This window comes from Staurois parvus, unplaced genomic scaffold (genome assembly GCF_062004578.1).
Source record: "Staurois parvus isolate SC_StPar_1 unplaced genomic scaffold, SC_StPar_1.0 ptg000732l, whole genome shotgun sequence".
Classification (NCBI taxonomy): Eukaryota; Metazoa; Chordata; class Amphibia; order Anura; family Ranidae; genus Staurois; species Staurois parvus.
This window is the reverse complement of record NW_028318528.1, coordinates 617,848-641,711: the sequence shown is the minus strand read 5'-3', so window position 1 is coordinate 641,711 and position 23,864 is coordinate 617,848. Positions and strand designations below refer to the sequence as shown.

Below are 23,864 nucleotides of genomic sequence, written 5' to 3'. Positions count from 1 at the left end.
GTAAAGCACGCCGCCACTGGATTCTAGAGCAGAGGAGACGTGTTCTCTGGAGTGACCAGTCATGCTTTTCTGTCTGGCAAGCCAATGGATGTGAGGAAGAACAAAAAAGAAAAAAGAAGCGCACCAACCTTGCGCATTACCTCAGTAACCAAAATTTATTAAATAACAGAATGGTACTCACAAACAGCGAATAAAAACAGGCATGTCAGTCCTCAAAGGGACTTTAAAGGCAAGATGCAAATGCGAATCCCATCATGGAGGAAGCCACTCAGTACAGCTGACGCGTTTCGAAGGACAAGCCTTCTTCCTCAGTCAGCTCTGAAGAAGAAGGCTTGTCCTTCGAAACGCGTCAGCTGTACTGAGTGGCTTCCTCCATGATGGGATTCGCATTTGCATCTTGCCTTTAAAGTCCCTTTGAGGACTGACATGCCTGTTTTTATTCGCTGTTTGTGAGTACCATTCTTTTATTTAATAAATTTTGGTTACTGAGGTAATGCGCAAGGTTGGTGCGCTTCTTTTTTCTTTTTTGTTCTTCCTCACAGTTCTGTTTGGGCTTCCCCAGCCTTGGTGTGGAGCTGCACGACCTTAACTATTTCGGTGGTCCCCTCCTTGCTTTTTTGGAGTCTGATTCCATCTACTTACCACCGGTCTGGGTCCCGGAGCGCAGGAGATATCGCATTTAAGCCAATGGATGTGTCTGGGTTTGGCAGTTGCCAGGAGAATGGTACTTGACTGACTGCAATGTGCCAAGTGTAAGGTTTGGTGGAGGGGGGAGTATGGTGTGGGGTTGTTTTTCAGGGGTTTGGCTTAGCCCCCTAGTTCCAGTGAAGGGAACTCTTAAGGTGTCAGCATACCAAGACATTTTGGACAATTTCATGCTCCATACTTTGTGGGAATAGTTTGGGGATGGCCCCTTCCTGTCCCAACATGACTGCACACCAATGCACAAAGCAAGGTCCATAAAGACATGGAGGAGCGAGTTTGGGGTGGAGGAACTTGACTGGCCTGCACAGAGTCCTGACCTCAACCCGATAGAACACCTTTGGGATGAATTAGAGAGGAGACTGGGAGCCAGGCCTTCTCCTCCGACATCAGTGCCTGACCTCACAAATGTGCTTCTGGAAGAATGGTCAAACATTTCCATAGACAGACTGCTAAACCTTGTGGACAGCCTTCCCAGAAGAGTTGGAGCTGTTATAGCTGGTAAAGGTCGGGGCCAACTCAGTATTGGACCCTACGGACTAAGACTGGGATGCCAATAAAGTTCATGTGTGTAAGTAAAGGCAGGAGGCCCAATATTTTTGGCAATATATTGTCTGTGTGTGTATATATATGTACACACACATACGCACATTTTATATGTGTTTATATTTGTTTTAAAAAGCATCAAGCAAAAAAAGTAATTCAAGAGGTGCAGGATCACTTTCTAAATGTCTGCAGGCCACGCTCTACTGCCCTCTGAAAAGCGACCCATTGCTGATTGATTTTCAGAAAAGAGGTAGAGACTGCAGCACAAGTAAACTTTGCCTTAAAGTCCCGGCAGAGGACTCAGCGGGTTGCTCTCACTCCAGCTTCTGGAGTATCTTGCATCCTTTTCAATGCATGCTAGCTGCACTGTGATTGGAGGAGGGCAAATTTGTATTCAGCTGTTATCCTTGTAGTTCCACTTTACACTGGGTTTGGATAGAGAGTTAGGACTTTGTGTCTTTACTGTTTTCCTGTATTTTATATTGCAGAATCAACAGCTTCTAAAAAAAGTGTTCTTTTAGTTTAACATTAACAGCGGTATAAACATGATGATGAGTGCAGACCAGCACACTTACCAAAAGGTTTCTGCTGAGGGACCTTTCCAGAAAAATAGATCCATTCACATGGGCTATTACTTTGAGTTTAAATAGCACCCGTCAGTTGTTTTTCTGGGGCCAGTGGATCACTTTTCTGAAATGAGCTGAGTGCTGGACTGCCTATAGGAGGTTCTAGAGATATTTTGAGACCCCTCTGGCTGTATGTCATCTTTTAGGTTTGAATGTTTGTTCCTACCACCCCACTCCATGTTTGGCATTGACTGCACTGTACGGGGGAGTTAACATATACATAACACTGCAGCCTAGCCTTCACAATAATATTTATTATCTTTTATATCCAAGATGGATTAACCGATTCCGCACATCCCTATAGCAGAAATACTGCTACAGGGCAGCACGGGTGCGCAAAATCACACGTACATATATATATGTGTGTGTGCGTGTGATTTTGCAGTTCAGTTCCGGGTTGGGTGCGTGCGCCATTGGCTCCCACTGCTGTCAATCAAATTCCAGGTGGAGAAAGTCATCCTGTCTGTATCAACTGCCGCAGACAAGGCGGCTCGGGAGCAAGTCCACACAAGTGCCCCTATGGGGGTACTTGACCAGACCCCAGAAGAAAAGGATCAAGGCTGCTTTGTGCAATACCATTGCACAGAACAGGTAAGTATGAAATGTTTGTTATTCTAAAGGAGAAAACCAAACTAACCTTTAATGCTACGCTAAGGCCTCATGCACACGTGAGCTCAAGAACACTGCTTTTACAGACATTTCAGCTTTTTTTCCCTGCCTCTAATCACAAGAGCTTAAGAAAAAAAAACATCCCTTGTGCGTTCAGGAGAGGAGCTTTAAAGCATAAAAAACACTCAAAAGTGGCTAAACACGCATTAACGCTAGGTGACTTCTCCCGTTATTGCATTCTAATGGCCAGAATTCTGGCCAATAGAATGTATTATTGGCAGATGCATGAGCGCGAATGAATGTGCATGCAAAAAGCGTCCATTTTCAATGCTTTTGTTGCTGTTACACTCTTGTAGGAGAAAAAAGCGTCAATAGAATACAGTGTGCAAGAAGTCTAATAAATGTAGACCAACCTCATATACGTATTTTTGGTAGCACGCAGACAGAGGCAAACAGGTTGATCTACTAAAACTGGAGAGCGCAAAATCTTGTTCAGCTGCGCATGGAAGCCAATCAGCTTCTAACTTCAGCTTGTTCAATTAGGCTTTTACAGGTCATACATTGGTCGAATTCCGAACAATTTTTCGATCGATAATCAAAAACGTTGTGTGTTCTGTAATCCGATGGTGCCACCAATGATTTCGAAAATCGGTGATTTTTCACAAATTTTTCCAACATGCCCGATAAACGGAATATGGCGGAACCATGAATATTGGCCATTGCCCCACTAACAGAGCAAAAATTGGTTGATTATTCTTAGGTCCGATTTTCTAACGAAAAATCGTTCGGAAATTGACCCATGTATGACCGGCCTTAGACAATAAAACCTGGAAGCTGATTGGTTTCTATGCAGAGCTGCATCAGATTATGTACTCTCCAGTTTTAGTAAATCAACCCCACTGTTTGCTGCAAATGTGTGATCCATGAAATGTATTTATATCTATCAGTAATTAAAATGGACATATCCACGGAGCATAAAAAAAAAAAAAAAAAAATTGGAGTTATTACAATAACACGGGCATAACGAGTGTAGAGCGGACCTTTGACCCTGGAGGGAGTGAAGAGGTTAAAAGGGACAGTAGATTGTCACGTGGTAATATGATAATCCGGGATCTCTCACAGAGGAGGGTTGGCAGCTCAGAGAGAACAAGGCACAATGGCTAATAACAGCAAGAAGACTGTCCTTATAACCGGGTGCTCTTCGGGCATCGGCCTCAAGATTGCCGTCCAGCTGGCCAAGGACCCCGAGCAGCGGTACCATGGTGAGCAGTCCTGGGACACTATGGAGGAGTTGCTAGGGAACTGTATGGACTGGGATCCAGGTTTAGTGGAGTAACAGGAGGAGGAATTCCCAGGAGTAGTACAAGTTATAGAAGAAGGTGACCAAGGACAGGGGGGCTTATTCTGTAAAACAGCAACATGATGTGTCCGCTGCGGTAACCCATAGCAACCCGACGAGTTTGGGGGGGGAGAACGAACTGTGATTGTTTGCGGTACATTGTATAAATAAGTTGTAGAGTGTGAGAAGAGGTGCAATCAGTTATATAGGAGGTGAGATCAGTTATATAGGAGGTGAGAAGAGGTGAGATCGGTTATATAGGAGGTGAGATCAGTTATATAGGAGGTGAGAAGAGGTGAGATCGGTTATATAGGAGGTGAGATCTGTTATATAGGAGGTGAGAAGAGGTGAGATCGGTTATATAGGAGGTGAGATTGGTTATATAGGAGGTGAGAAGAGGTGAGATCAGTTATATAGGAGGTGAGATCTGTTATATAGGAGGTGAGAAGAGGTGAGATCGGTTATATAGGAGGTGAGATCAGTTATATAGGAGGTGAGAAGAGGTGAGATCGGTTATATAGGAGGTGAGAAGAGGTGAGATCTGTTATATAGGAGGTGAGATCAGTTATATAGGAGGTGAGAAGAGGTGAGATCGGTTAATTAGGAGGCGAGAAGAGGTGAGATCGGTTATATAGGAGGTGAGAAGAGGTGAGATCTGTTATATAGGAGGTGAGATCGGTTATATAGGAGGTGAGAAGAGGTGAGATCGGTTATATAGGAGGTGAGAAGAGGTGAGATCAGTTAATTAGGAGGCGAGAAGAGGTGAGATCAGTTATATAGGAGGTGAGAAGAGGTGAGATCAGTTATATAGGAGGTGAGATCGGTTATATAGGAGGTGAGAAGAGGTGAGATCAGTTATATAGGAGGTGAGATCGGTTATATAGGAGGTGAGAAGAGGTGAGATCAGTTATATAGGAGGTGAGATCGGTTATATAGGAGGTGAGAAGAGGTGAGATCGGTTATATAGGAGGTGAGATCGGTTATATAGGAGGTGAGAGGAGGTGAGATCGGTTATATAGGAGGTGAGAAGAGGTGAGATCAGTTATATAGGAGGTGAGATCAGTTATATAGGAGGTGAGATTGGTTATATATCGGAGGTGAGAAGAGGTGAGATCAGTTATATAGGAGGTGAGAAGAGGTGAGATTGGTTATATAGGAGGTGAGAAGAGGTGAGAAGAGGTGAGATTGGTTATATAGGAGGTGAGAAGAGGTGAGATCAGTTATATAGGAGGTGAGAACAGGTGAGATCAGTTATATAGGAGGTGAGATCGGTTATATAGGAGGTGAGATCAGTTATATAGGAGGTGAGAAGAGGTGAGATCGGTTATATAGGAGGTGAGAAGAGGTGAGATCGGTTATATAGGAGGTGAGATCGGTTATATAGGAGGTGAGAAGAGGTGAGATCGGTTATATAGGAGGTGAGATCGGTTATATAGGAGGTGAGAGGAGGTGAGATCGGTTATATAGGAGGTGAGAAGAGGTGAGATCGGTTATATAGGAGGTGAGATCAGTTATATAGGAGGTGAGATCAGTTATATAGGAGGTGAGATTGGTTATATATCGGAGGTGAGAAGAGGTGAGATCAGTTATATAGGAGGTGAGAAGAGGTGAGATCGGTTATATAGGAGGTGAGAAGAGGTGAGATCAGTTATATAGGAGGTGAGATCAGTTATATAGGAGGTGAGAAGAGGTGAGATCAGATATATAGGAGGTGAGATCAGTTATATAGGAGGTGAGAAGAGGTGAGATCAGTTATATAGGAGGTGAGAAGAGGTGAGATTGGTTATATAGGAGGTGAGAAGAGGTGAGATTGGTTATATAGGAGGTGAGAAGAGGTGAGATCAGTTATATAGGAGGTGAGATCAGTTATATAGGAGGTGGGATCAGTTATATAGGAGGTGGGATCAGTTATATAGGAGGTGAGATTGGTTATATATCGGAGGTGAGAAGAGGTGAGATCAGTTATATAGGAGGTGAGATCAGTTATATAGGAGGTGAGATCAGTTATATAGGAGGTGAGATTGGTTATATATCGGAGGTGAGAAGAGGTGAGATCAGTTATATAGGAGGTGAGAAGAGGTGAGATTGGTTATATAGGAGGTGAGAAGAGGTGAGATTGGTTATATAGGAGGTGAGAAGAGGTGAGATCAGTTATATAGGAGGTGAGATCGGTTATATAGGAGGTGAGAAGAGGCGAGATCAGTTATATAGGAGGTGAGATCGGTTATATAGGAGGTGAGAAGAGGTGAGATCAGTTATATAGGAGGTGAGATCAGTTATATAGGAGGTGGGATCAGTTATATAGGAGGTGAGATTGGTTATATATCGGAGGTGAGAAGAGGTGAGATCAGTTATATAGGAGGTGAGATCAGTTATATAGGAGGTGAGATTGGTTATATATCGGAGGTGAGAAGAGGTGAGATCAGTTATATAGGAGGTGAGAAGAGGTGAGATTGGTTATATAGGAGGTGAGAAGAGGTGAGATTGGTTATATAGGAGGTGAGAAGAGGTGAGATCAGTTATATAGGAGGTGAGATCGGTTATATAGGAGGTGAGAAGAGGCGAGATCAGTTATATAGGAGGTGAGATCGGTTATATAGGAGGTGAGAAGAGGTGAGATCAGTTATATAGGAGGTGAGATCGGTTATATAGGAGGTGAGAAGAGGTGAGATCGGTTATATAGGAGGTGAGAAGAGGTGAGATCGGTTATATAGGAGGTGAGATCGGTTATATAGGAGGTGAGAAGAGGTGAGATCGGTTATATAGGAGGTGAGATTGGTTATATATCGGAGGTGAGAAGAGGTGAGATCAGTTATATAGGAGGTGAGATCGGTTATATAGGAGGTGAGAAGAGGTGAGATCAGTTATATAGGAGGTGAGATCGGTTATATAGGAGGTGAGAGGAGGTGAGATCGGTTATATAGGAGGTGAGAAGAGGTGAGATCGGTTATATAGGAGGTGAGAAGAGGTGAGATCAGTTATATAGGAGGTGAGAAGAGGTGAGATCGGTTATATAGGAGGTGAGAAGAGGTGAGATCGATTATATAGGAGGTGAGAAGAGGTGAGATCGGTTATATAGGAGGTGAGAAGAGGTGAGATCAGTTATATAGGAGGTGAGATCGGTTATATAGGAGGTGAGAAGAGGTGAGATCGGTTATATAGGAGGTGAGAAGAGGTGAGATCGGTTATATAGGAGGTGAGAAGAGGTGAGATCGATTATATAGGAGGTGAGAAGAGGTGAGATCAGTTATATAGGAGGTGAGATCGGTTATATAGGAGGTGAGATCGGTTATATAGGAGGTGAGAAGAGGTGAGATCGGTTATATAGGAGGTGAGATCGGTTATATAGGAGGTGAGAAGAGGTGAGATCAGTTATATAGGAGGTGAGAACAGCTGAGATCGGTTATATAGGAGGTGAGAAGAGGTGACCATTTGGAAACTCAGGCACTGCCTGAGAGCCTGGGGTCAGTAGGGGGCCCCATGAGATGCCCCTGGTACCTTTTTCATTGGCTTTTTTAAGTTTGGGCAAGGGCACATGGGCCCCATGATCCCCTATTGCCTGGGGGCCCCATGAGTTGTCAGTCCGCCCCTGGATAGATGTTATGTTTCGTTGTATCAGTATAGTTTGTGGCTGTTGCCCTTTGAGCAGTGATATGTATCTAGCAGATTAGAAGTGACCTGTACCCTGCCATTGTATCAGGGACATTTCTTCATTGCATTGCCTGCACAGAACCATTGCACATTCAGTTCAAAAAATAATACCAGACAGATATCCCTGACTTCTATCGATTGTTGGTGATTGTGTGTGTACCACACACAATGGACACCCTTCTCAAATCTTCCTTCACAACATTCATTTACTTATTTATTTATTATAGGTACTGGTATAACACCGCCAATTTACGCAGCACTTTACATATATATTGTACATTCACATCAGTCCCTAACCCTCGAGGGGTGTACAATCTAAGGTCCCCAACTCACATTCATACATACACTTATTAGGGCCAATTTATACAGGAGCCAATTAACCTACTAGCATGTCTTTGGAGTGTTGGAGGAAACCAGAGTATCTGGAGGAAACCCACGCAAGCACAGAGAGGGAGAACATGCAAACTCTAGGCAGGTGGTCCTGTGATTGAGATTTGAGCCAACAACCCTAGTGCTGGCAGGCAGAAGTGCTACACCTCTTATCTTACAGTGTATGGATTGTAGTTATGATGACAAATTATCATATTTTACAGGGTGGATTTGATTTAAATCACTAGTGAAAAAGCTTGATTTAAATTGTATCATGATTTGTAAAGAGCAACTGTCATCTCTGTCCTGCAGCGGCTCCTCCTCTGACCCTCTGTTGACTCACCGACTGTCGCATTCACTTTAATGGGACAGCTGGTGATGCAGCAGTGACACAACAAGGTGAGGGATGTGGCGGCAGCAGGGGAGTGGATGCCCGCTAACAGGCGCTGCCATGATCAATCTAAAATGACAGGTGCTCTTTATTTTTATTTATTTACTTTTTATATCTTTATTGATTTTTTTATTATTAAATACAAAATCCATTTTATAACAAATATCATGAAACAAATTCATCCCACATCCATCGGCAGGTGCTCTTTAAATGTAGGGAATCTGATTCATTCTTGCTGGTAGTTAGAATCTTTAATATTTGCAAATCAAATGAAGGTTTCCTTTTTTGAATAAGAAGCTGTCAGGTTAGTAAAACAGCGATATCAGAACCGATTTTAGGTTTATCACACACAGCTGGAGAACGACTCAAATTCTTTTATTTCATGTTTTTTTCTCATCGTTACAGTGAAATTATGTGAATGCATCAATGCAGTGCATGTTATCTCAGCTTGCAGAGCTTGGATTCATTGAATGAGATTACCAAAAATGTACATATTGGAGAATATACAGCCTCATGCTACAGAACTAAGCTCCATTTCATGCTGAATAAACTACATTATTAATGTATCTTAAATAGAAAACTATCCTTAGATAGATTTTTATTATTATTATTATACAGGATTTATATAGCGCCAACAGTTTGCTCAGCACTTTACCATATAAAGGGAGACAATACAGCAACAATACAGTTCAATACAAGAGGGATAGGAGGGCCCTGATCCTTGGAGCTTACAATCTAAGAGGGAGGGGCTAGTGGTACAAAAGGTAGTAACTGTAGGGGATGCACTGGTAGGAGGAGTAGTTTTCTGGCTCTGGCAGGAGCTCAGCCTGTCTGTTCTCCAATTACAAAATCTCTGCTTACATGATAATCCCTCCCCCTGTGGTCAGAGCCCTGATGAAGTCACGTGACTTATGACGTAACGCGTAGGACGGAAGCATGGTGACGTCATTCCAGTAAGAACGGCAGCCACCATCTTGGTGCTCCAAACCTCATACACCCTATACTGTTTGAATTACAGTGACTGTTTTCTGGGTCTGCAGACCCGATTACACTTGTGAGTAGTTTTTCTTTTTTATATACACAATAATAAAGCCTTACTTACTACACTATGGGAGAGTTAAAGTTATACACACCCTTAAGGATATCGTTATTACTGATTGCTGTGGATGCCATTGCAAGTAGTTTTTGTTTGTTTCGCCATTGAAAACATCCGTTTTGAGGATCATGCTTTGTGACTCCTTGAGGGTCGCAGTTTGAAGGTGAGTGCGCGTGCTAGGTAGTGAAGGATTGCCCATTTGTTTGGTCACTGAATCTTACATGGCTTTGTGCAGAAGATTCACACACCCTTTGTCTTTTAGGACTGTTTGTTTTTTGGGGCTGTTCGTTTTTTGGGACTTATTCGCCATTAATTTTTTTGCCATCTTTTTCACCATTGATTGCATTGTTTTTTCATATATATTATTCTATTGCATTCACCTATTGGCCACATTTATGTCTGGTGTCACTTTTTTATGTCACTTTTATATTTGACAACATTTCTTCCTCATTTATCCACTTCACTTGATGTTTTCTCGTCACTATTTGGCCACGGTTTATTTCATTTTTTTTGTCATTTCCTTATGCCATTTATATTGACATTGACAGCATTTTTGGTTTTTATGTTATCCTTTATGTCACTTATCCACTGATATTTGTTGGTTTTTTTTTTACTTTTTGACCACGTTATTGCCACTTGCTACACATATTGTGGATTCACTTTCGTGGTTATTATTGTGCACACTAGTTACATGATTTATGTGGATTGTTCCCTAATTTTTTGTTTTCTGAGTAGTTTTATGTGTCATTGTATATTAAGGCCCACTCATTCTCAGGGCAAGTAGCGCAGCACCTTTTTTCTCACTTCATGTACTGTTGATTCACCACCTCATCTCTCCAAGCCTCCTATGCAGTTGAGAACAGAGATTGTGATTAAAAAAGTATAATGTTTTATATATATATATATATATATATATATATATATATATATATGTTTGCCTTTCATTTCTATTGTAAACTGAATGGGTTTTACAAGGTGAGGGTTCACATATCCTTTAAGTCTGCAATACATGGCTTGAATTTTGACCAATTTGAGCCATGGGTAGCCATGTCAGCATCATCAGTCTCAACAAATGTTTTGACAAGAAGTCAAGTTGAAAATTGTTGGAAAAACAGTGGCTGCATCCAATTAGAGGCAGTCATTGTTCAAATATTCAGCTGCCATAACTGTCAGAATACAATAGCTGGCAGGTAGGATTGCTCCATCCACACTAAACAAGAGAAATATGTAAGTGTATTGCTGGTCATAGTTTCAGTATATACAGTCATGGCCGAAATTGTTGGCACCCTTGATATTTTTCCTGAAAATCAAGTATTTCACACAAAAAAGGTATTGCATTAACACATGTTTTGCTATACACATGTTTATTCCCTTTGTATGTATTGGAACAAATATAAAACAGAGGCAGAAAAGCAAATATGACATAATGTCACACAAAACCCCAAAAATGGGCTGGACAAAAGTATTGGCACCCTTAACTTAATATTTGGTTGCACACCCTTTGGAAAACATAACTGAAATCAGTCGCTTCCTATAACCATCAATAAGCTTCTGACACCTCTCACCCGGAATTTTGGACCACTCTTCCTTTGCAAACAGCTCCAGGTCTCTCTTATTGGAAGGACACCTTTTCCCAACAGCAATTTTAAGATCTCTCCACAGGTGTTCAATGGGATTTAGATCTGGGCTCATTGCTGGCCACTTCAGAACTCTCCAGCGCTTCTTTGCCATCCATTTCTGAGTGCTTTTTGACGTATGTTTGGGGTCATTGTCCTGCTGGAAGACCCAGGATCTTGGACGCAAACCCAGCTTTCTGACACTGGGCCCTACAGTGCGACCCAAAATCCTTTGGTAATCCTCAGATTTCATGATGCCTTGCACACAGTCAAGGCACCCAGTGCCAGAGGCAGCAAAACAACCCCAAAACATCATTGAACCTCCACCATATTTTACCGTAGGTACTGTGTTTTGTTCTTTGTAGGCCTCATTCCGTTTTCGGTAAACAGTAGAATGATGTGCTTTACCGAAAAGCTCTATCTTGGTCTCATCTGTCCACAAGACGTTTTCCCAGAAGGCTTTTGGCTTACTCAAGTACATTTTGGCAAACTGTAGTCTTGCTTTTTTATGTCTCTGTGTCAGCAGTGGGGTCCTCCTGGGTCTCCTGCCATAGCGTTTCATTTCATTTAAATGTCGACGGATAGTTCGCGCTGACACTGATGCTCCCTGAGCCTGCAGGACAGCTTGAATGTCTTTGGAACATGTTTGGGGCTGCTTATCCACCATCCGGACTATTCTGCGTTGCAATCTTTCATCAATTTTCCTCATCCGTCCACGACCAGGGAGATTAGCTACAGTGCCATGGGTTGCAAACTTCTTGATAATGTTGCGCACTGTGGACAAAGGCAAATCTAGTTCTCTGGAGATGGACTTGTAACCTTGAGATTGTTGATATTTTGCCACAATTTTGGTTCTCAGGTCCTCAGACAGTTCTCGTCTCCTCTTTCTGTTGTCCATGCTTAGTGTGGCACAGACAGACACACAATGCAAAGGTTAAGTGAACGTCTCTCCTTTTTATCTGCTTTCAGGTGTGATTTCTATATTGCCCACACCTGTTACTTGCCCCAGGTGAGTTTACAGGAGCATCACATGCTTGTAACATTCTTATTTATCCGCAGTTGTGAAAGGGTGCCAATACTTTTGTCCAGCCCATTTTTGGAGGTTTGTGTGACATTATGTCGAATTTGCTTTCTTTCCTCCCTTTTTTTGTTTTGTCCCAATACACACAAAGGGAATAAACATGTGTATAGCAAAACATGTGTTAATGCAATACGTTTCGTGAGAAATACATGATTTCCTGGAGAAATATCAAGGGTGCCAACAATTTCGGCCATGACTGTAGATTTCCTTTATAATGCAGGTAAAGCGGAGTTCCACTCATCCTGTCAAAGAATAAAAGTCAGTAGCTACAAAAACTGTAGCTGCTGACTTTTAAAAAACAGCCACTTACCTGTCCATCGGTCCTGTGGTGTGTCCCCTGCAGCCCATTTTACCGGCCGTCCTGTATTCCAGGAGGCCGGCATCTTCAGTGTGGGCACCCGGCTGTGACAGCTTGCGGCTTCACAGCCGGGTACCCACTGCACATGCACGAGTAGCGCTGCGCTTCATGAATGGTCCTGTAGTCTTCTGGGACCTATCACGTGTCCCAGAAGACTACGGGGAGGGAAGGATGGAGGACACCTTCTGCTTCCGATCGCCTAGGCGATTTGACCGCAATTGGGAGCCGGTACCTGTCAAACTCGGGTACCCGCTCCCCCCCACCCCCCAAAGGTACCAATTCTTAATGGGGAGCGGGGGAGCAGTCCTTAAAGCAGAACTTCCCCTTTTTGGGTGGAGCTCCGCTTTAACTGTTGTGTTTCCTGCCACTGGATCCAATGCGTCAGTCTACCCAAATGTGATATTTAAAATAGAAGTAGAACATGGCAGGATAAGGCCCCTTTTACATGGGGCTGATCAGAGCAGGCTGATGACAGGTCTGCTCAGTTTCTGCAGATATGGACATGGACAGAGCCAACTCTGTTTTAAGGGTGGTCGGCAGGAAACGGACCCTACTGTCTGTTTTCACCCAAATGACTTCCGATCTGCCAAGATGGATCCTCTGCCATTTTTTTTATAAGCAGATCAAATCAGATTGGAGGTAGATAAGTGTAAACAGACACATGTCTATTTATACCTGCCGGTCCATAGGGGTGAATGGAGGGTCCGAAACTGACTTGTGGACCTGATTGGACTCTTTGTGTGAAAGGAGCCTAAGTCAGCCCCTGTCTTCTTATATTTCTCTGATACTCTGACAGTGAGATCTCCCTGCCATAAATCCAAATTCTGCTCCTGTTCACCTGAGGGGTTTGTATGTTCTCACCCATATTTATGTGTCCCATTTCCTCCTGTTAAATTTCCCATCATATCAAATAAATAATAAAAATCCAACAAGCAGAATGGGAGCCTTTCATAATGACCACAACAGGGGTACGAGTCCAGAAACCCAATCCTAGATCCCCCTGACATATCGAAGAAATTGTTCCCCCCATATGGCACAATTAGTCAGTTGGTCCTCCCTGTCTCTTCCCCTTTCTCTACCCCCACTATCTCTTCCCAATACTATAGATGTGTCTTCATCTGAGCCCCAGTAGAGCTACACAATGTTACCCCCTCATTTCTCGGTGGCTCTTAATGATCGTATTGCTGACTCTCAGGCCAAAGCTTATGGTTGTCCTTACATCTTGCATTCTTATTTTGGCATAGTAAAAGGGAACATTTGCATTTATATTTTTAATAGTAACTTTTGTGTGAAGAAAACTGTATTTTTATTTCAATGGTTTTTATTAAAGCGGAGCTCCACCCAAAGGGGGAAGTTCTGCTTTAAGCCTTTGTCCCCCGCTCCCCATTAAGGACTGGCACCTTTGGGAAGCGGGTACCTGAATTTGACAGGTACCCTCACCCACTTCCTAGGTGATCGGAAGCGGAAGTTGTCCTCCCCCCTCCCTCCCCGTAGACTTCTGGGACACATGACAGGTCCCAGAAGACTACGGGATCATTCACAAAGTGCAGCGCTTCTCGCACGTGTGCAGTGGGCAAGCTGTCACAGCCAGATGCCCACACTGAAGATGCCGGCGCCAGGGAGAGAAGATGGCCGGTGAAACCAGCCATGGTGAGGACACCGCTGGACCAAGGGACAGGTAAGTGTCTGTATTTTAAAAGTCAGCAGCTACAGTTTTTGTAGCTGCTGACTTTTATTATTTGGTTTTTTTTTAGGTGGCTTTCACTTTTTTAAAGTAAACAGTGCCATAACACCAGCAATGCAAAAGGCGCGCCCATGTAGGGGCTATCAATGGCACATAAAATACAAAAACAGTGATATAACACCAACAAAAATTCCAGCCAAAGGCAAGTATCTACCGCCTCACAGAACCAAACAGGAAATAAAGAAGAAAAAGGAGTAAAGAAAAAGAAGAAAACAAGACCAGAAGCAGGGATCCGGGAACGCCAATACCGTACAGCATCATAAACCGAGACTAGCCAGGTGGAGTGCGGGAAAAGCATATGTCAGCCTTGGCTTCCATATTGCCCGAGCAATTGTTCTAATGGCTCCCATATTTTCAAAAATTTTCATTGGGAGTCATTACGGATACTCGACATCTGTTGATTGAGCATCAGAATGGTCATACAGTCCCACACACCCTGAAGAGGGACAGACAGGCCTTATCAGGCCCGAGTAATTGTTCTAGTGGCCGACAAAAACAAATAGGAAGCCAACTTCTGCTGATCAGCCAACAGATCCGGTATGGGACAATGAAGCAAAGCATACTGAGCCTCCCAGCGTATGGAGAGATGGAACAAGGTGTAAAGAAGGCCATATGCACGAGACCAAAAACAAACCGGTCTCTGGCATGACCACCATATATGCAACACATCTCCACAATGGCCGCAACCCTGAAAGCAGTGATCACAGAAACCTGTATTTGAAGACAACCCAGGCATCATATGACAATTCCATACACATTACAATCTGATTGTACCATCTCCTTTAAATCTACTAACAACTACAGTATGTAGGGCAAGGTCCTGCTTGATGAATAAAAGCTGAATGGACTATATAGGATGTTTCATTTAACTATACAGAGATTGTACAATCAAATTTCAACTTGTGTGGCCCGTCTAAGAATGTACATGCCTTACAATTAAGGAGACATTTTGTTTAAATAAGAATGCCAGATTTGCATATTTCTATCTAAGCAGATGCAGTATGGATCACATGCCAGAATCATGCAATACAATGATTCTGGACCAGATGGAGAGAAGCAACACTAACCACTTAGGGACCACTTACAGCAGATTTACTGCAGCAGAGGGGCCCCGCTGCGCCAGATCACATACAGCTACATGTATGTGATCCAGCAATTCTGGTTAGGAGGCGGGCTCGCCGCACTGGCTGTGCTGCCATTCGCTACAGCACAAGCCTATCAGCAGGTCCCAGCCAATGATTTATGGCTGAGCAAATATCAGAAGAGAGCCCTGTGTTCGTAAACACCACCAAAAGAAAGCTATGTTTGTGTGAAAAAAAAATATAAATTCATTTGGGTACAGCATTGCATGACCAAGCAATTACCAGTTAAAGGAGCGCAGTGCTGAATAGCAAAAAATGGCCTGGTCATGAAGGGGGTAAAACCTTTCAGAGCTTAAAGTGGAATTTCACTCTCCCAATCAACATTAACTATTTTGAATCCTTATGCTGCTAGCAGTAGTAAATAGATAGGAGGGTATATTATATTTACTTGTTTTAAACTGTTTTTAAATTTCTTTAGTCACTTATTAGTTTCCATGCCTGGGCAAATGATGTCATACATCCCAGGAGTCTTCAATAGGGGAGGAGGGGTTTTCTGAGCTGAACACACCCTCCTGCCTGCATGCCTGAGCTAAGGGAAGATGGATTCCAGGAAGTAATGTATCGCAAATAATTTGCCCTTACTCAAGATGGCCATGACCAGATATACTAGGGGGATATTTTTCTGAGTGATTTCTCAGCAAAAAAGTTTTCTTTGAATATTAAAAATGAATGAAATAGCGCTTTTGGTTTGTGGTGCTCAGATACAGTGTAGTTCTGCTTTAACCGCTTTCCCGCTGCCCTATAGGGGGTGTGAAAAATCACGTACATATTATGTGATTTTGCATTTCCGGGTAGGGGGTGTGCGTGACCTACCTGCGCCGCCATTCGCAGCTGCAGCTGTCAATCACCGGGTCCTGGCCGGTGATTACCCGCCGGCGCCTGGTGATTATCAAGGATCTCCGATGGGGAGGAGGACTGTTTTGTTTACTAACAGTTTTCCTCCCTGTCAGCTCGGGCACACTGCTCTGGATGGCTGAGCGCTTTTTTAAAGTCTTGTTTATTGTATTTTGAGGATGTCACAAATAATCATTGTTGTATAAATTCAACAGAAACACATTTATGTTCCTGTGGAGGAGGTGTTTTATAGTACATCATCTGTAAATTGGGAATTTCTTTAGGATTTGATACTGTGATTTCATTATCATCATATCATTGGATTTAATTTGAGGAGGATGCACCTATAAGTATGGTATAAGGGAGGGAGGTGTCTATAGCACTTCTAGTTTTTTTGGACATATCCAGTATGTTTTAAGTACTAAGTAGCGTCACATTAAGAAGTTTGGAGTTTTTTGGTATCTATATCCATTGGAGGATATAAGAGGAGTGGTAGACAGCTACACTGTTGTAATCACTGGTCCAAAAGATAATATACTAATAGTTATATTTGACTATCCAATATAAAATACTATAAAACTAGCGGTCCTTTCAAAGTTGGCTGAGATGCCGATTCCTTGCGAATTGCAAGACATCTGACACAGATGTCTATGCAAATCTCAGCAAAAGTAGTGCATGTACTACTTTAGAAATCGATGCGGCCAAGTCTGGACTGCACAGATATGACCGCTCTGATAGCGGACAATAGGGTACGACTTGGCATGCGATTTTCAAGTTGCAGGGCATGCATATCGCATGCCAAGTCACATCCAGTGTGAACCAGCCCTTAGAGAATACAGAACCAAGTATCATATTGTTGTGCTAAGTAATTTGGAGTTTTTTATTGATAACAAAAAAAGCAGTAAAATAGATCCCCTGTAGCCAGCAACAATAGACCCCCTGACAATAATAGTTCCCCTATCAACAATAGACCCACAAGCAACAATAGACCCCCAGCAGGAACAACATGTTTCTAACCCCTTCAGCAGCCAGCAATAATAGACCCCCTCCCTCAACAGTAGTTATTTCCCAGCAGCAAATTGCCCCCCCAGAAACATAAGACCCCCCTAGCAACAACAGATCCCTCACCGGCAACAATAGATCCCCTACTTAAAAATATATCCCCCTCCAGCAACAATAGCTACTCTAGCAGCAAGCATCAATAGACCCTCCAGCACACCCCAGCACCCCTTGCCATTACATACATCCAGTGCTGGAGGTGCAGGAACTGCGTTCCCGCTGAAAAAAAAGCCCTGCAGTTAAGAGTTGTGAAAATGTGGAATAGTCTGCCATGGAATTTCAAACCCAATGGTTTTTCTAAATGCAAAATATAATTAGCTATTAATATTTAGATGTATTAATACCACAGATTGTTCATCCATGGGTTATCCTATGGCCTTTGAGGATCAGACGGGAAATTTTCTCTGTTGGAGCAGATTGGCCCATGCTTTATGTGGGTGTTTTGCCTTTCTCTGGATCAACTGTTAGTTTGGAGTTCTGAGGATGCAGTTTATAATTTATGTTTGGTCTTGTGATTGAACGTGATTGACATGCGTCTCTTTTCTAAAGTGTACGTCCTATAAAGTGTTATATCCTATAATGTGTACATCCTATAAAGTGTACATCCTATAAAGTGTTATATCCTATAAAGTGTACATCCTATAAAGTGTACATCCTATAAAGTGTACATCCTATAAAGTGTACGTCCTATAAAGTGTTATATCCTATAATGTGTACATCCTATAAAGTGTACATCCTATAAAGTGTTATATCCTATAAAGTGTACATCCTATAAAGTGTTATATCCTATAATGTGTACATCCTATAAAGTGTTATATCCTATAAAGTGTACATCCTATAAAGGGTACATCCTATAAAGTGTTATATCCTAAAAAGTGTACATCCTATAAAGTCTTATATCCTATAAAGTGTACATCCTATAAAGTGTACATCCTATAAAGTGTTATATCCTATAAAGTGTACATCCTATAAAGTGTACATCCTATAAAGTGTTATATCCTATAATGTGTACATCCTATAAAGTGTTATATCCTATAAAGTGTACATCCTATAAAGTGTTATATCCTATAAAGTGTACATCCTATAAAGTCTTATATCCTATAAAGTGTACATCCTATAAAGTCTTATATCCTATAAAGTGTACATCCTATAAAGTCTTATATCCTATAATGTGTACATCCTATAAAGTGTTATATCCTATAAAGTGTACATCCTATAAAGTGTTATATCCTATAATGTGTTATATCCTATAAAGTGTACATCCTATAAAGTCTTATATCCTATAAAGTGTACATCCTATAAAGTGTACATCCTATAAAGTGTTATATCCTATAAAGTGTACATCCTATAAAGTGTACATCCTATAAAGTGTTATATCCTATAATGTGTACATCCTATAAAGTGTTATATCCTATAAAGTGTACATCCTATAAAGTGTTATATCCTATAAAGTGTACATCCTATAAAGTGTTATATCCTATAAAGTGTACATCCTATAAAGTGTACATCCTATAAAGTGTACATCCTATAAAGTGTTATATCCTATAAAGTGTACATCCTATAATGTGTTATATCCTATAATGTGTACATCCTATAAAGTGTTATATCCTATAAAGTGTTATATCCTATAAAGTGTACATCCTATAATGTGTTATATCCTATAATGTGTACATCCTATGAAGTGTTATATCCTATAATGTGTACATCCTATAATGTGTTATATCCTATAAAGTGTACATCCTATAATGTGTTATATCCTATAAAGTGTACATCCTATAATGTGCTATATCCTATAAAGTGTACATCCTATAATGTGTTATATCCTATAAAGTGTACATCCTATAAAGTGTACATTCTATAAAGTATTACATCTTCTGGGAATTTCTCTTTTGAGACTTCATGGCTTTCTCCATCTCCAGCACCAAACATATACTGCCTACAGGCGATTCCTATAGGCACTGTAATGTACCTGTACATTGTGGCTGCCTTTCCGGGTTCAAGGCGCACGTGCCCCCACCTGCTGGCTTTGCTATGATTGAACACAGCGGGACTCAGCAAGTCCCAGCCAATGATTCATGGTTGGAACCTGCTGATCGGCTGTGTCCAATCACAGCCCAGAGCTCTGTGTTGACAAACAACATAGAGCTCTGTACAGAGGAAATGATCTCTGTGGAAACAAAGTGATTTTTAGTAAAAAGCAGTACATTACACTTGCTAGGCACACGCTTAAACCTTTGATTGCCCCTAGATGTTAACCCCTTCCCAGCCAGTGTCACGAGTTCAATGCCTGTGTGTAGTATTAGCAGGTATCACTGTCATTGGTGATATCAGTGGCAGTGAACCAGTTCCCATTCAGTATTAGCGTCAGATTGCCTCCTGCACTATCACAGTCCCACTATAAGTCGCTAATCGCCGCCATTATTAGTATAAAAAAATAATAAAAATTTCAGTATATACCATATTTTGCAGATACTATAACTTTCACACAAACCAATCACTATACGTTTATTGGGATTTTTTCCAAAGACATTTTTTATTGGATAGAAAGCAAAAAAATATTGTTGTTTTTCAAAATTTTCAGTCTTTTTTGTTTACATAATAAAAAGAAAATAAACCCAGTGGGGATCAAATACCATAAAAAAAGCTCTATTTGTGTGAAAAAAATTATATAAATTTATTTGTGTACATTGTTGCATGACCGTGCAATTACCAGTTAAAGTAGCTCAGTGCTGACTAGCAAAAAATGGCCTGCTCATGAAGGGGGTAAAACCTTCTGATGCTGAAGTGGTTAACTACATTCTTCATAAATGAAGAATCTAGAAAACAAGTGTAGAGCCTCATTCACACCATAATATTCATTACAATGCATATCATGACTGGCATTATAACACACCACATCGTAACTCACTGGAGATATGCATTGCAATGTAAAGTTAAGTGCTGCCCAATACACATCTACAGTGTGCTGAAATATACTACAGGAGCAGATTGGATTATGCTTTGCTGGGTTTTTTTTTGCCTTCCTCTGGATCAACTGTGGGTGTAGGATTATAACTTTTGTTTTCTTTTTTAATGGTTGAACTGGATGGACTTTTGTCTTTTTTCAGCCAGACTAACTATGTAACTATGTAACTGCACAAACGCAAATGTCCGTTGCATTGCCATGTTTGAAAAACTGTGCAGGGCCTAGTTTGTAGATGCTTCAAGACACAAAAGCGCATGCATTATGGCAGACAGGTGGGCAAAGCTGAGAATGCAGGGAAAGAGCCCCTGAAAAAAAGTGTAAAGTCAATCAGCAATTTAACAAATGACCATCCATCCAAAATGGAGCCAGTGTTATGTGAAAAGCACACATTACTGCCTAAGATTGATATGTCAGCTATACAGAGATAAAAGTCCTGACAGTTTCTTATGTCTCTAGGGATTCTGCGCTCTGGGTCTGATCACCTGCTCTTCCCATTATGAGAGGAACCACTCTGTCTGCAGGAGTCCTTTAGTTTATTATAAAGTGCACTTCTGCCTGGCAGCATTAGGGTTGTCGTTTCGCATCCCATCTACGGCACTAACTGTCTGGAGTTTGCATGTTCTCCCTGTGCCTGCGTGGGTTTCCTCCAGGTACTCCGGTTTCCTCCCACACTCCAAAGACATGCTGGTAGGTTAATTGGCTCCTGTCTAAATTGGCCCTTGTATGTGTGTGTATGAATGGGAGTTAGGACCTTACATGGTAAGCTCTTTGAGGGTTAGGGACTGATGTGAATGTACAATATACATGTAAAGCACTGCATAAATTGATGGCCATATACCTGTAAGTACCTGTAATAAATACATATAAATAAAGTAGTAATGCAACAGGAGGAACCAGAACACAGTAGGTGGGCAGGAACACCAAAAATACCAGGGGGACAGGAATTTTGGTAGTGAAATCTCACTGTTGGAGCTTCGAAGACCAATAAGGAACCGGGGACTGACTCGGCCCAGCAAACTCTACTTATAAGTAAAATATCAGTTTTGGGTGGACTGACCCTTTAACCGCTTCCACGCCGCTCTATAGCAGAAATACTGTTACAGGGTGGAATGGGTACGCAAACTCACGTATATATACGCTATTTGCGGCCTCGGCTGTCTATCACCAGGTCCCGGCTGGTGATTACTTGCCGGCACCTGGTGATTGCCCAGTATCTCCGACGGGGGAGAGACCTGTGTATAAACAATACAGATCTCTCCCCTGTCAGCCCCTGCACACTGATTTGTATGGCTCTGCATAGCAGAGCCATACAAGGCAGTGTGCTTACAGTGGAAAGCACTCATAAAGCATGCTGTGAAACAGCCCACAGTTAACCCTTTGATCGCCCCACATGTTAACCCCCTCCTGTACAGTGTCAGTGCTTTTTGTTAGCACTGATCATTGTATTGGTGTCACTGGGGAGGTTAGTGACACCAAGTCAGTTCCCCCCAGTGTCAGAATGCCCGCTGCGGTCCCGCAGTCCCGCTATAAGTCGCTGATCACCGCCATTACTAGTTAAAAAAAAAATCCAATTTATATATATGTATATATATATATGTGTGACGGGAGGCCCATGGAACCCAGCTCACTTTGGAGAGGTGGGGAGACCCCTGTCTCAGCTCCCCATATCCCTCTTATGTGTAAATCACCCTGTGCCTATTGTGTGTCTTGCTTGGGAGCAAACTATTATGGGATGTATGTGTTTGTGTATTGGCTTGGTGGGGGGGGGTGTCTCCAGCCACCCTCTCTTCTGATGGGACTGTCTGCTGGTGTGTCTTGTTGCTAAGTGTAGATTGCCCCACCCTGTGTCATTATGCAGGGAGGGGGGATTTATCCCCCGAGTGTATAAAAAGCTAGATCAAGTTTCAAATAAAGCGTTCCATGTTTATACAGACTGGTCTCGTCTTGTCTTGTTTGGTCAGCGATGGTGTTTGTGGTCGGTGTTCGGACGGGAAACGGTATTATAACAGAAGTACTCAAGTGCAGTCTGGGTCCGGTTCCGTTAACATATATATATATATACCGCCATTTGCAAATGCTAGAACTTTCACACAAACCAATTAATTTACACGTATTGGGATTTTTTTTTAGCAGTGATTTAAATTGGGTGCAGCGTTGCATGACCGTGCAATTGTCAGTTGGATGTAATGCAGCGCCATATCGCAAAAAATGGCCTGGTCAGGAAGGGGGGTAAATCCTCTGGAAGGCAAGTGGTTAAATAAGAAAAAAAGTGAACTTTAGAAGCCCTGAGCTTGTATTAGAGGGAGTTATAACAAAGCAATAATTTCCAAATGTATGCTTACTGTTTCATAGCACTGCTGCCTATTACAGTACGGTGTTTCCCGACCCATTTCTTTTGTCAGCTTATGTGTGAGAACAGGTTAAAAAAGAACATCTTCAGCAATAACATCAACCCACGGCAATCCATTAAGCATTTTCAGATTTTGCTCATGAAATAGTCGGACGCTGACCTATTGCTCCAAGTAAATCTCCTTATCCATAAGAAGCTTTACTTCTTATTTCCTACGATCATGAAGCTTCTTACAGACGCTTTAAGTGGTGCTGAACATTACAGATACTGCAAGTGATGCATAGCTCATTGCAAAACACATCAATACTTGTGCTGTAGTACTGACGGCAGGTCTCGGGTCCCCATATGGTAATCCTAATGACTGGCTATGTATATCTATGCAAAGATCAGACCTAAGCATTATAATGACCAGCTGCAAAAATGAATTCCAAGTCAGATTAGAGGCTGTATTTATAAAACAATGGACAGTTCCAGGCAGCATTTGACCCTACATTTCGTGGTTTGATAACCTGTGCCTGCTCAGAGTGTTGGAAGGCTACAACTTTCAACTACACGTCATCATGTTTGACGAATGTGGACTTGGTTGGCAGAGTGGACTTCGAGGTTTACTAGAGCATGCTTTCTCAACTAGGGTTTCGTGGAACCATGGTGTTCCTTCAGAGGTTGCCAGGGGTTCCTCAAGCAATGAAGGGTTTCGAACTCACAATAACCACTGATTTCAGTTATCTTTTTAGCTGTTTTAAGGGAAGCAATTTTCCCACTGGTCAGCAATGTAAAAGTGTCCTTCTCCAACTGACCATTTACATCAGGGTCCTTCTTCTATTGGCCCTAGGCAGCACAAAAATCATCTACCCCCACCAGGGGCTGACTGACCATTTGGAAACTCGGGCACTGCCTGAGGGCCCGGGGTCAGTAGGGGGCCCCATGAGATGCCCCTGGCACCTTTTTCATAGGCTTTTTTGAGTTTGGGCAAGGACACAGGGGCCCCATGATCTCCTATTGCCCGTGGGCCCCATGAGTTGCCAGTCCGCCAATGACCCCCATGGACACTGACCAACACCCCCCCCCTACTTCCCCCTCCCGCGGAGAAAGCCTGACATTGACCAACAACACCCCTGTCCCCTATCTAGGAGAGCCTTCCACTCCCTCCCTTCCCGGCGATAGAAAGAAAGACACCCATCTTCACATCGCCGGATATCCCCGGGAAAGACAGTCAGGCTGTATGCTGAAATGCATTTTTATTACAAAATATACTTTTATAATATTTCAAATATGCTGTATGTCTTTAAGAATACAAATCTACATTTTTGGAATGCATTTACAAATATATGTAAAAATATATTTTTTTAAAAATATATTTTTTTAAATATATTCTTCAGATTTTTT

General features: G+C 42.1%; 1 protein-coding gene across 1 annotated transcript in view; it reads left to right on the top strand.

Moving 5' to 3' along the window:
• The first annotated feature begins 3,601 nt into the window (after window positions 1–3,601).
• Window positions 3,602–23,864, top strand: part of RDH8 (retinol dehydrogenase 8) — a 43,049-nt gene continuing 22,786 nt past the window's right edge. The window contains exon 1 of the mRNA XM_089653979.1: window positions 3,602–3,745. Within this exon, the coding sequence (XP_089510105.1) occupies window positions 3,640–3,745 (106 nt within the window). The 5' untranslated portion in view covers window positions 3,602–3,639. The remainder of the gene's footprint in view (window positions 3,746–23,864) is intronic.